Source organism: Theropithecus gelada, chromosome 11 (assembly GCF_003255815.1).
Source record: "Theropithecus gelada isolate Dixy chromosome 11, Tgel_1.0, whole genome shotgun sequence".
Classification (NCBI taxonomy): Eukaryota; Metazoa; Chordata; class Mammalia; order Primates; family Cercopithecidae; genus Theropithecus; species Theropithecus gelada.
The window spans coordinates 89930441-89945125 of NC_037679.1; the positions used below are offsets into that span (position 1 = coordinate 89930441).

Below are 14685 nucleotides of genomic sequence, written 5' to 3' on the forward strand. Positions count from 1 at the left end.
CTTAAAAGAATTACTTAAAAAAACTCCCAACATGTATATGATACTTCATTGCTTATAAGACACGTTCACAAACAGTACTGCATTCGACAGAGCACGATTGCAAGAGAAGAAACTCGAAATGAAATTCTGTGGGCTAAGATAGAATAATGTGGGAAAGAGAGAAGAGACAGGTGATCTGATCACGCTACGGGATTCACGGGGAGTGAAGACAGGATGGACCTGCAGGAGAGACGGCGCGGGGCCTTCAACCCCAGGCTGGGGGACACTGTGCTAGGAAGTGCTCACCACAGAGTCCCACAGCGCAAATCCTCACAGTGCAACCAGCTGCCTGTAATGATGACTTTCACTTTAAAAAGGACTAACAGATCCCTGAAGTCAAAGCGGTTTGTAAAAACTTTTCACGGAAAAGCAGTCTAGTCGACATCATGATGGAGCATTTCTGCCAGGATGGAGCAACAGGGACCGTCTTTTCCCTGCCACTTGAAATAACAACAACAAACCCACCAAAATCTACAAAACAATGATTTCAAGACCCTGAGCGTCAGGCCACACACAGATTCCCCACAGATGGAAACAAGCCAGGCGAGCCTGCCGCTGCCCCCAGGTGGAATTCTCGTGTAGGCCACAGAGCAGACAGGGCCCAGGGGAGCCCAGGGGAGGTCCTCAGGCAAAGGCACAGAGCTCAGGGGAGACCAAGGCAACCGGATTTGCAAGATGGAGTACGAGAGGTGAGAGAGATGCAGACAGCGAGCTGCACAGACCCCGCATGCTCACTGGAGGGCTGACTGGCATGCCAGAGGGAACACGCTGCCAGGCAGATGAGGGTGCCATGAGGTTCGCAGCCATCAGAGCAGGTACTCAGAAGGGTCTTGCGTCAGGAGTAATGAACAACAGGCCTGCAAATAAAGCTGCTCTGCTTCCTTTAAACACAAGATCCCAAAGGATAAACCATGCTCATGTGATTTAACTACATTCTAAAACAAAGGCCAAGGAGATTTACAAAAACACTCAAAATACAGAAATACCCACCACCCAACAAAGTAACATTCACAATGTCTGGCACACACTCGAAATTTACCAGGCTTGCAAAGAAGCAGGACAACACAAGCCACAGAAAGGAAGGAAATCAACCAACCAGAGCAGACAGGACACTGGAGTTGGCAGACAAAGAGGTGACAAGTTACTGCAAGTGCGTCCCAGGTGTACAGTGGGGAGCAACACGGGAGCCACGGAAAACACCCAGCAGAACTAGCAGCAGAAACCACGGCGTCTCAGATGAAACGTACACTGGAGGAGGTTAAAGGCACATCACACAAGGAAGAGAAACTGACCAAAACCAAACACACTGGAAAAGAGCATCTAAAACAGGAGGAGCCTCGCTGAGCTGAGGGACAAGGTCAAGCAGCCTGCAGCCTGGCGGGTATATGACAACATTCTCCGAGGGGGACGTGCAGCATTGGGAGCTGGGATGGGCCTGAGGCTTCATCTGACCTGCGAGCTGACAGGCTGGCCTGCCAGGACTCCGTGGAGGCCGGCAGAAGGTCCAAGGCCCCAGGTCAGGGACAAAGGGCTTTCCTATTCACAGCACAGCAGGCAACCTGAGGCTCATGAGCAGCTGTCCACAGCCCCCAGTCTCATGGGGAGAGGGAGAGCAGCCACAGTGGGACATCTTCACAGTGGGTCTGTGTGTCTGAAGGACCTGAGCTTGGGAACCCCAATCTTTCACAATGGGGAGTCTGCAAAACTGACCAACCTTTATCCCCGAAACAGACCCGTCTGTCCCCGAAGAAGGCGCCATGTCCACTGCCATGGCCAATGGTCCCCACAGATACCCTTGAAAAGAGTCTGGGGTAGTAGGGCTGCTGCCTCTGCTCACGGACAAGGAGAGCTGTGGGGAGCCACGAAGATGCCCCCGAACCAGGGCAGGATGGGACTGAGGACACAGAAACACTCGAAGAGGAAATGATTGAACACTCTCCCAATCTCCCTGAAACTCTAAAAGGAATGGCAACGAGCAAGGTAAACCCCACCGCTTAGGACTTCCTGAAGAACAGGTTTGCCCAGCTCACAGCACAGGAAGCTACAAGTGGTCTTTGGGTTTTACAGTATTGGTGAAAATAGACATGGAGTTCCTTTTCTGAAGTTAAAGTCATTTGAAGTGAGACCCTAAGGGAGAAAAACATGATTTTAACAAAGACGGAGTCTCCATTACTCACTTATCTCCAGCTGGCGCTGGATGCGGCCCTTGCTCCGCTCCCGAAACAGAGTCTGTGCCTCATTGTACTCCGCCATGGCTTCCACAAACTTCCGAGACAGCACCGAATGCTAACAACACAGGAAAACTACATTCGTATCTGAGGGCCATGCCTTCCACTGAAAGTGACATGCAAGACATGCATTTTGGAAACTCAAACTACATGTTCTTCTGTTCCTGCAAATGGAAAATGACAGTGGCAAAGTCCCCGTGATAGCGTCTGTGCTAAGAACTTTGCATCATCATCTTACCTAATTTTCACAAGAGCCCTATTATGCCAGTCACATCCCTCTTAAAGAAAACCATGACTTTGAGGTCATTAGCCCAAGGTCACAGGCTTTTCTGATAAACATGGACCACCGCTGGGATCCAGGCAGGCGGACCCCAGAGTCCACGTGCTTCATCGCCTCGTGCCCACGAGGCCTCAGGGCTCTGTCTTCCTCTGGGCTGCACCACAAACCACTGAAACGTGGCGGCCTGACCACAAACACTCAAATCATTGGGATAATCCCTGCTCTTCGGAATAGAACTCTGTTGATAGACTGAATAGATTTTTCTTCACAATAAAGAGATGTTCTACAAATACTGTGAAAGGAAAATAAAATCGCAGGACCTCACACTCACTACCCCAAAGGGACAGTTAAGCTTGGGAACTAAGTCATACAAAACACTGCCCTCCCTCCTCTTCCCAAACAGATGGCTGCAGGGACAGAAGGCCGCACACCTCCCCAGCGGCCTCCCGCACAAAGTGTTCACAAGGAAATTCCTCGTGGGTCCCCGACTCTTTCAGAATCCGTATCCCCCCAAAACTAACTCTAAAACAGAGTTCTGCTGAATCTCACCCTGACAATGTCCGTCAGCCGCTTATCTTCACCGGTACAGGACAAAGACAAGACTTCAAGTCACCCTCGGCCCACCCTGAGAAATGCATGGATAGCTCCTCCCTCAACTCAGGCTCACACTGGCCCAGGTAGGAGGCATGGGAGGAGTGCAGAATCAACCCCCACTCCTCTTTTCCCACATGTGAAATGTGAACGCAGTGAGCACTGACCAAAGCCTCACAACAGCGTGGCCACCTCGCTGCCTACCCCCGCTTTTTCTCTTTTTTTTCCCCCTTTCCTCCTTCCTCTCCTGCCTGCTCTTTCCCCTTTAAATATCAAAGTCCTCAAAACCCTCTTCGGGAAAGGCAGAAACCACAGATCCTACCCTAATTTGTATTTCTTTTTTCCAAGTGTGTCCTCAGCTTTGGCAAAATAAACCTCTGTCTCAAGATACTTTTGTTTTATAATACTGTATTATTTTTGTGCAGAAATACTGTGAGGATAAGCATGACAGTAAAGATGAAATTATTCAGAGTCTGCAAGAAGAAAGTAAAAACACTTATTCTGCGGCATTACTTCAATCTAAATGAGGCTGATACCAAACCTGGGTTCTTCGTATCCGAAGATCCACTGAAGTCCGGTTCCCACTCTCATCCTGATCAAAACTTTGTTCAATAGCTAGGAACAAATAGGAAATAATTACTTTCCAAATTTAAAAATGAAAATGTTTCAAGTCTAACTTCAAATTCCTTTTATTTCTTATCTTTCAAGTACCTTTATAAAACTTAAGCTAATTAACAAGTGACCTTTTAAAGCAATCTACTAAAGAGACAATCCCTCAATAGGAAATTGTTTTTTGAGACAAGGTCTGGCTCTATCACCCGGGCTGCAGTGCAGGGGCACAATCTCGGCTCACTGCAACCTCAGCCTCCCAGGCTCAAGCAATCCTCCCACCTCAGCCTCCTGAGTAGCTAGGATTACAGGCGTGTGCCACCACATCAAGCTAATTTTTGTATTTTTTGTACAGACAGGATTTTGCCATGTTACCCAGGCTGGTCTCAAACTCATGAGCTCAAGTGATCCACCTGCCTTGGCATCCCAAAGTGTTGGCATTACAGGTGTGAGCTACTGCGCCCAACCCCATCAACAGGAAATTATTACTGCTCTTGAGAAGCATGTATATGTAGATACACACAGATATATATACACATATATGCACATATATATACACAGATACACACAGATATATATATACATATATGCACACATATATACACAGATACACAGATATATATACACATATATGCACACATATAGACATAGATACACAGAGACATATACACATATATGCACACATATATACACAGATACACACAGATATATATGCACACATATATACAGATACACACAGATATATATACACATGTATGCACACATATATACACAGATACAGATATATACATATATGCACACGTATATACAGATACACACAGATATATATATGCACACATATATACAGATACACACAGATATACACATGTATGCACACATATATACACAGATACAGAAATATATAAATATATGCACACATATATACACAGATATATACACATATATGCACACATATACACAGATGCACACAGATATACATATATGCACACATATATACACAGATATATACACATATATGCACACATATACACAGATACACACAGATGTATATATACATATATGCACACATATATACAGATACACACATATATACACATATATGCACACATATATACACAGATACACACAGATATATATATACACACATATATACAAATACATATTTACTCATCCAAAAAAATGGAAACATAATCAACAAATTTTAAAACTGGGTACCGCTAAAGGGAAAGGAGAAACAAGGGGGGACAAAGAAAGAAGTTAGACTCTGAATATGTTTTATAAATTTGACTTCAGAATAATATAAATACTTCACAAAACTATAATGCAAAATTAAATTTTAAAAGCATTAATCCCTAAACTTCAAAGGAAAAAATAAAACAAAACTAACAGTAAGTCAAGTTAATGATATAAACACACAGAGGAGCCGGGTGCGGTGGCTCACACCTGTAATCCTAGCACTTTGGGAGGCTAAGGCAGGCAGATCACTTCAGGTCAAGAGTTTGAGACCAGCATGGCCAACATGGTGAAACCCTGTCTGCACTACAAATACAAAAATTAGCCAGGCATGGTGGCAGGTGCCTGTAATCAGAGCTACTAGGGAGGCTGAGGCAGGAGAATTGCTTGAACTCAGGAGGCGGAGGTTGCAGTGAGCCGAGATCGCGCCATTGCACTCCAGCCTAGGGGACAAGAGCGAATCTCCATCTCAAAAAAATAAATAAGGCCGGGCGCGGTGGCTCAAGCCTGTAATCCCAGCACTTTGGGAGGCCGAGACGGGCGGATCACGAGGTCAGGAGATCGAGACCATCCTGGCTAACCCGGTGAAACCCCGTCTCTACTAAAAAATACAAAAAACTAGCCGGGCGAGGTGGCGGGCGCCTGTAGTCCCAGCTACTCGGGAGGCTGAGGCAGGAGAATGGCGTAAACCCGGGAGGCGGAGCTTGCAGTGAGCTGAGATCCGGTCACTGCACTCCAGCCTGGGCGACAGAGCGAGACTCCGTCTCAAAAAAAAAAAAAAATAAAATAAATAAATAAATAAATAAACACACAGAGGAAAAAACATTCAAAGTAACTTTAAAACCCAGTAATTTGTAGCTGGACACAGTGGCGTGTGCCTGTAGTCACAACTGCTGGGGGGATCACTTGAGCCTAGGAGTTCGAGGCTGTAGTGCACCATGATCACACTGGTGAACAGTCACTGCACTACAGCCTGGCCAGCACAGCAAGACCTCCGGTCAAACAACAACAACAACAACAAAAAGTAATCTGATTATATCGCCCAGTGGGACACACCTATAGACAAAAAGAATGAAAAATAAAAATAAAAAATAAACTTTTAAGTAATCATACTCTTGACAGTAGATGCTGGCATAATTATTTTGGGTCTGTTGTTGTGTGTACTATGAATAGCAAGTGAATAATTATGTAAGTGCCAGTGAGAACCAGAATTTGGGGCATAGTTGAAAGGAGATAAAGATGTAATATCGCCTGTATTAAGTAAAAATCCTTTCAAAAAAATTTTTTTAGTCCTTCCTTTATTCTTAATTTGGAGTCTCAGTAACAAATCATGATTCATTTTATCTTTTTAAAAAATCTTAGCCCAATCCACTGCAAAAGCCCAGGAAACAATGGTCAGGTCATCGTCATGTATGGCAATACATTCCCCAGTATGCTGACCTCGGTGTCTAGATAACATTCTTCAGACACAGCAGCGGGGCTCCCTGGGGAAATGGCTGATCCCAGGCCCAGGAAAGGAAAGGGGTGAAATGAGCATGGGTCCTTTTGTCACAGCAAAAAGTGGAAGGGCTGTCACAGACAATGAGGGGCCTACCAAAAGGACTCAAGAGTCCACCTTACTAGCCAAAGGGACCATCTGAGCATTGAGGAGAACGCAACAATGAAAACATCAGATGTGTTTAAATCCATTGTTCACAACGATGGACGAGAAGCAGCAACAGAGACACTCCCTGGTCATCTCTGGAGGACTCCAGGGAACCGACCTATGAAAATTACACCAGAGAGAGAGAGAGTCCAACGCTGATCCCCTCTGTCCTCCATGATCTGTGACCCAGAATGCGCTTTGGCTCCCTTGGTCGGAGAAGCCAGGTCATTTGTCCCACAGAACCTGCCCCGCTGCACACTTTGCTGATTTCCCCCTGCTGTTGCAGGGCAACACGTTCAACAGGCTCTGCTGTCCTCTGTATTTACTGTGGGCTGATAGATTCTCCAAACTTTAACCAATTCAGGAGTTGAAGGAGAAAGGTTTCTTTTTAAATAACTATTCCAGCAACTAAACAAAGAAGGAATAATAAAATCAGGATATTCATGCTTGTAATCCCAGCACTTTGGGAGGCTGAGACGGGCGGATCATTTGAGGTCAGGAGTTTGAGACCAGCCTGGCCAGCATGGCGAAACCCTGTCTCTACTAAAAATACAAAAATTAGCCAGGTGTGGTGGAGGGCACCTGTAGTCCCAGCTACTCAGGAGGTTGAAGCAGAAGAGTCACTTGAGCCCAGGAGGTGGAGGTTGCAGTGAGCCAAGATCATGCCATTGCACTCCAACCTGGGTGACAGAGACTCCATCTCAAAAAAAAAAAAAAAAAAAAAAATCAAGATATTACTGCTTGCAACTGCTAATGAATTATGGATCTTGGAAACAATCATCCATTTTTGACAATATCACAGAATAGAAAAGAATGTTATATCTTATTTAAAATGTTACTGAACTTACTTAGAGCCAAGAAAAAATGTTAATATCACCACTAACATCTTAACATAACCATGAGGACATAAAATCTGTAATCAGATGCTGCATCTTTACATTTTAAAAACCCACAAAAAACACCTGAATCAGATAAAGCTTAGAGAATTTAACTACCAACCTCCAGCAAAGTCAGAGGACGGCAGAGCCTATTAAACATGCTGCAGGGGGAAAATCAGCAAAATCTGCAGCGTGGCAGATTCTGTAGGACAAATGACCTGGTTTCACCAACCAAAGGAAAAAGTGCCAGAGAGAAAAATGATGAAGAGAGACTCTCATTTTTAAAAGCCAGAGTTTGGTGCTTACTTGGGACTCAATTCAAGCGAACTGTTTTTTAAAAAAAAAAAATCATAAGACCACTGGGGAAACAGAATCTCTGCCTGGATATTTTGTCCTATCAAGTAATTATAATGAATTTGGGTTTAGATATGATGGTGGTTGTGCTCTGGGGGAAGCTTCTGTTTTTGAAATACACACTGATGAAATCTCAGATGCCTGGGGTGGGCTTCAGAATACTCTGGGAGCGGGTCGGGTGGGAGCTCATGGAGAAGTGTGGAGCTGGGGGGTTGGCTTGTGGTCACCTCCCTCTGCTTCTGCACACATCTGAAACCTGCCGTAATAAAAGTATTTTATCATCTGCGCAGAGATTGTTTTTGATCTTGATGCCATTCTGCAAAAATCAAATACAATGTGTTCTTCTACCAAATCAAGAAAAAGCAACCTCTGTTTAAGTCCCAGGTAAAAGCTATAAGCCTTCCAAAAAACTACTGCTGCTAAAGCGGAATGCCAAACATCATCAAATAAATTCCACTGAGTTTGAAAGAAATGAGCAATTAAAGGGTCCATTCAAGAAGAGCTTGGCCATTCACCCTCCCAAACATCTGCAACTTAGCCTGAAATGTCATAAAAAATGTAACAGTAACAGTTTATAAGCAAACACACAACCTTTTTCAACATGAATTAGTACTCTGAATTACATACAAATAATTTATTTTAAAGCAGTCACAATTTTAATTTTTAAAAATGTAAAATAACAAAAACCAATAAAGAATAAAATAACAAAAACCCACACTCCCAATTAAACATAAAACTTCAAACTTACCCTTTAACTTGGCTCGAATTTTATTTGCAGTTTTCTTGATTTCTTTGTTCAGATCTTCAAGCTCTTCTTTTATTTCTATAAAAATTTAAAATAAAAAAAATAAAATACAGCATCTGAGCTATAACATCCAACATAAATGATATCCAATGAATTTAAGTGAAACAGTATCCTTAGTAAATATTCACTTTTTTTCTGTAAGAAAAACTACCACTTATACCAGTGGTTCTCAAGGTGGGTTCCTAGACAGCAGCTTTCATATGTATCAGGTAGGACCTTAGTAGAAACACAAATCCCCGGGCCCCACCCTGGACCTATTCAGAAACTGAGGTGGCGGCAGTGGCCCAGCAAGCTGAGTTAGCAAACCCTCCAGGTGACACAAGTTTGAGACTTGCTGGTCTACACCAATGAATGAAACGGCTGCCTAAATCCACTGCTAACACCTAGACCTGGGAAAGGAAAATGGAGACATAACAATGATCTCAACAAAGTCTCCTGTGTGTGTGCTCTTCTCTGGTGCTATCAGCTGTCTCCCCAAGACGCCCGAAGAATCACAGCCACCACTTCAGTGCTGCTGGGCCGGCTGCCCTGGGCTGGCTTCTCAGACACTCAGGGCTGCAAGAAGAGGGCGACGGAGGCAGGGGCCGGCCTCCTGACATGGAGGGAGGCTGGCAGAGCAGGGGCCAACACTCCAGGGCGGTGCTGAGACCTAAGGCCACCCCAGGGCGTCACGGCAGCCTCTGCTTTCACACCTGGCTGCCCCAGAGCCCAGGAGGGTGGCAGGATGTCTGCTCCATGCCACACACTCACGTCTGCCAGTCCGGTGGCTGAAGTGACCTGAAGGGGGTTTCCCTCTCCTCTGGCCAGAAGTTGCTGAGACAGGAAGGCCCCCACCCTGTCTCTGGAGCCCTGCTGTCGTTTCACAGAGTCCTGCACTTGCCTCTCTCACTCAATCTCACACGCATCAGCCGGGGAAATGGCAAACGTTTCCACCATAGACAACTTGGCCAAAAATGAAAGCTTTCAGAGATGCCCATTCTCCTCCTGGCACCCCCTCAGTTGAGCACACGCAGGGTGCCCTGAGTACCCACTGCACACCAGCGCATGCTAAGTCTTCTTTCCACGCTCAGCTGTGGTCATCAGATGCAGCCTGGATCCTCCAGGGTTTCAGAACCAGATCAGAGACTGAGTGATGTCCAGAGGTGAGAGGTCACACACCAGTAATACCTACTGAGTGCTCTACGTGTGTGAAGGCTCATGTCATGCAAGGAGGCTAAGAAGATCACCAGGGATCTAATAACTTGGTAAAAAAAAAAAAAAAAAAAAAAAAAAAAAAAAAAAGATAAGACAAACCCAGGAAGCGCCAATGCCAGGCAGAAACTAACAACAGACGAGACAGGTTTCACAAAACGCCATGGGCAGCCAGGAGAAGAGGCGTCTACTGCAGCTGTCCCGCAGGAGGGGACATCTGACCTGGGAGTGGAGAGACTGGCGGCTTCTATCCCAGGCAGGAGAAGGGTCTGCAGCACAGAGCAGCAGGACAGCGGGCTGAAGTGACTGGCGTGGGAGGAGGCCGACTGTAGGCTGCCCGGGCAGGAGTGTGCAGGCCCGCCTGACTTTGGGGCTTTTACTGAGGGCACCAGTCAGCACTGAAGGTTTCTGAGCAAAAAAAGACATCAGCCAAGATGCATTAGAGATTTTTTTTTTTTTTTTTTTTGAGACGGAGTCTTGCTCTTGTCACCCAGGCTGGAGTGCAGTGGCACAATCTCGGCTCATTGTAACTTCTGCCTCCTGGGTTCAAGCAATTCTCCTGCCTCAGCCTCCCAAGTAGCTGGGATTACAGGCCCCCACCACCACACCCGGCTAATTTTTGTATTTTTAGTAGAGTTGGGGTTTCACCATATTGACCAGGCTGGTCTCAAACTCCTGACTTCGTGATCCGCCCGCCTCGGCCTCCCAAAGTGCTGGGATTACAGGCGTGAGCCACTGCGTCCAGCCTAGAAAGATAATTTTTAAGCAGGGCACAATGGTGTGCACCTGTAGTCCCAGCTACTTCAGAGGCTGAAGCGGGAGGATCACTGAAGCCTAGGAGTTTAAGGCCAACCTGGGCAACTAGCAAGATGCCATCTCTATTTAAAAAAGGAAAGAAAAAAGAAAAAAACGGAGAAAAATTATTCTGATAATGGATGAAACTAGAAAAAAAGAGGAACTAGACACAAAGGGGCCATTTCGTGGTTCTCCTCTGTGAACATGTTTCTAAAGGGAGATTCTCAGGGGAATCTTTCTACCACCCCAAGAGGTATTCTGAAATCTGTGGGGTATTTCCAGTCGCCATAAAACAGGCAGAGCCACTGGCGGCCAGAGGACAGGAGCCAGGAACGGCACCAGCCAGCGCCACACAGCGCTCCTGAGCGTGACGACGGCACCGGCCAGCGCCGCACAGCGCTCCTGAGCATGACGACGGGGTGTCCACGCGCGTGTGAGGTGTACCACCCTCGAACCTCGTTATGTCAGCACATCACCCGCTGACCCGCATAACTTCCAAATGGACACTGCTCACTCGGGCAGGAGAAAAGACCTGTTTTCCTGAGCCCAGAACCTAACTCCAGCTTACAAATAAGTCCTATTTTCATCTGCATCGTTTCAATATCCAGTGGATTTTCAGGAATGCAACTGCCGTGACACCGCTCTGCATGGCGAGAAAGCTGTACTTCATTCTATTTCAGCGACACAACTGCCTTAGGAAAAGCACAGGGAAGCCTGCTGACAGCATCTGAATCACAACGCCTCATCAGCTTGCAGTCTCGGCTGTCAGTCACAGGACTTGTTTGTAGGGGGCAAGTGCCTGAATTTCGTTTTCTGGTGTTGTGCCTGAGCCTGCACAATACAATTTGTACTTCAGTATGTAAGTTACTTCCATTTTATGTCTTCTTCATATTAGTTTGGATATTACATGTTTTTAAAACATTATGGAAGTAGGTAGGCTATATCATCTATGAACTTCATTTTAGGACAGTAAAGGGAACACAAAATGCCTTACAAAATGGGGCATTTAACGGGAATTACAGAGACTTGCTATGAATAAAGAGGGGGGCAGGTCCACAGTTTGTGGCGGGAGTGCTGGCTCCCGTGGTGCATGAGGCTGATGCAAACACCCCCAACGCCTGGCCACTGTGCCTGGGGAATGAGGGCTGAGTGTAGGCGTCGAAGTTAAAATGTACACACAGCAAGGGTATTTGTGCAGCGGTCCGGCCCAGCCAGCGCCTGAGCACAGCTGAGGACAATCAGACTCAGGAGACAGTCGTGAGCCACTGCGCGGCCACAGAAACCACGAGATCTGAGCGCCGGGCCTGCCGGTGGATGAGAGTCTCCCTCTTGAGCTGGTGGGCCACAGCAGGACTCACTTCCCTGGGAAAGAAAGCCCTGAGCTCTTACACAGCAGGGGTGGGAGGCACTCAGGAAGGAAAGAGTGACCTTGCTGCCACCACAGGCACACAGGGGCTTAGGCAGCTCATCAGCAAAATGAAAGAGGCACTGCCTGTCTCATCCTGCGAGACACCGGCCATAAGGTCACATGTGACAAACGTGGCATTTCCAACCACTGATATTGGGCACCTCCTCTTCCAGCGGCCTAGGTGATTCAGCTCAATCCTCCTGCTGAGAACAATTAGAAAGGGTAGACACTACTCTTTTCAAACCTGTGGAAAGCCATTAGAAACCTAACAAGGTGCAAAAATAAACAAAACAAAACAAAACAATAAAAAAAGAAAGGAACCTAACAAGGCAGGAAAGCAGACTCAGATGAGAAAACCCAAGGAGGTGGGTCCCACTTTTGCAGCCACTTTTACCGGGGGCAGGTGCCAACTCCATAAAAGGCAATTGGGCTGCAGAGAAGCGGAGAAAAGTGCTGACTCGGAGGACAGGCAGGTGGGAAGCTGGCCCTCACAGGGGCCGAAGCGTCAGTCTAAATCATCTCAGTCCCTAAAATCAGGTCCAGAACTGCTGGCGCTTCTAACCATCTGCCAGAAATAAAAATACATCACCTCTTTATAATGAAAATATCATTCAGGACTCGAATTATTACTACACATCATTCCAATACCAAGCTCAAAACTCAAATCAAAAATAACCAAAAAAACACACACCAAAAAAACCAACAAAAACGGACAACATTAACCCATCCACATAGGCACCAGTTAATGAAGTTACAAGACACAGACGTTAAAACAATTACATTCAAAGAGATAAAATGTAATATCATAAATTTTCTCAGAGAATAGGACAGTATTAAAAGGAACCAAATGGAATTATAGGAGTTAAAACCAATCCAAAAATAATTCCATAGATGAAGAAAGATTCCCTGACCTGCAAGACAATCGCTGAAGAGAAATTAAAAGATAAGTCGGGAAAACATTTTCAAAATGAAATATATAGAGAAAATGATGAACAATAGAGAACAAAAGAGGACAGACAGAAAGGATATAGTGAAAAGCTCTAAAAGACAATTCCAGTCGCAAAGAGAGATGACAGAAAAAGGAGCAAGAAGTAATGGCCAAAGTTTGAAGAAGTAATGGCCAAAGTTTTTCAAAACACAGCCAGAAAATGTCAATCCAAAGATTCAAGAAGCCTTATAAGAGGGAAAAAGAAAACGAAAACCACATTTCAAAACATCAAAGTAAAACTGCTAAAACCAAAGACCAAAAACCAAATACCTTAAAAGCTCTAATTAGCTGGAAAAAAAAAAAGGTAAAGCCAAAGACACTGGAAAAATATGTTTTAAATCTTCAGAGTGGTGAAAGAAAGTAACATCTAAACTAGAACCTTCTACTCAGTGAAAATATCCTTCGAGAATAATACTAAACTGAGGATAACTTCAGATCATAGCGAATCTTCACTGAAGGAGGTAAGAAGGAAGCGGAGAGGAACCGCAAGGGCAGGAAGGCCTCGGGTGGGGTGGTCCCAGCCTGTGGTGGGGGCAGCTGGGCTGAAGCAGGGCAGGGGTCCTGGAGCCGAGGCTCCCTAGTAAGGCCCTGCATTGGGAGGGGGTTGCCGGAGCCGGGCCACGCAGCTCCTTACGGGGGTTCAGGGCTTTGTTTCTGAAGGCAGAAAGCCCCATGAGCGGCCCCCATGCCCTGCAGGGGAGGAGACAGGAGAGAGGCAACATAGTGAGATGTTGTTTCTACAAAAAAAAAAAAAAAAGGTGTGTGTGTGTATACATATTATTTATATGTGTGTGTATATATATGTTATACATATATGATATATATAAACCTGTCATCCCAGCTACTCAGGAGGCTGAAGTGGGAGGACTGTCTGAGCCCAGGAGGCTGAGCCCACAGTGGGCTGAGATCACGCAGCTGCACTCCCGCCTGGTCGACAGAGGGAGACTCCGCTGGGGCGGCGGGGGGAAGAATCACAACAGCACTGAAAGGCAGATGCCACCACTAGCCCATTTCACACGTGTGGGAACAGCCCCGGAGATGTTAAGTGATGCGTCCAAGGCCACACAGGGATAACCGGTGGAACAGGATTGGTGCGGCTTCCTCCAGGGCCCTCAGGGGCTTCCGCACAAGGACCCGGGTCTCCCTGAGTCTGATTTCCCGCAGAAAAGCACAGAACGCACGGGAGCAGGCGGCGCTGGAGACGGAGACGGCGCAGAAGCGGTCCCAGCACAGTCCGAGGGGAGCCCCAGGGAACTGCTGAGGGAACAGGAAGCGGAGAAAACGCGAGCGCGCGCAGCCGCAGGACGACGGCCCCGAACACAGGGCGCCAGCCAGGCTGACGGCTGACTGCAGGAGCGAATCAACCCCCCGCCGTCCTGCAGGAGAATCCCAGCCTCGCCGTCACTAAAACCCAAACCAGAACCACACACACTTCATGCTCCTGCAGGGCTGGATCCGTGTCTTGGAGGGCCTGAAATATCTACGTTTTGCAAAGACGCTCTTTTTTTTTTTTTTTTTTTTTTTTTTTTTTTAGGGGGTGTCTCTTTTTCTCCCCCGGGCGGGGGTGCAGTGGGCGGATCTCGGCTCCCTACCCCCCCCACCCCCGCCCCCCCCCCCCCCCCCCCCCCGGGGGGGGCGGCG

At 46.6% G+C, this 14685-nt stretch overlaps 1 protein-coding gene and 1 pseudogene across 1 annotated transcript in view; one reads left to right on the forward strand and one right to left on the reverse strand.

Moving 5' to 3' along the window:
- The window catches only part of STX2 (syntaxin 2), a 50174-nt gene that overhangs the window by 14426 nt on the left and 21063 nt on the right, over nt 1–14685 (reverse strand). Inside the window, exons 4-6 of the mRNA XM_025402419.1 lie at nt 8606–8680; nt 3680–3753; nt 2217–2325 (exon numbers count right to left, since the gene is read on the reverse strand). Coding sequence (XP_025258204.1) covers nt 2217–2325; nt 3680–3753; nt 8606–8680 — 258 coding nt within the window. The remainder of the gene's footprint in view (nt 1–2216; nt 2326–3679; nt 3754–8605; nt 8681–14685) is intronic.
- LOC112635730 lies at nt 11044–11133 on the forward strand (annotated as a pseudogene).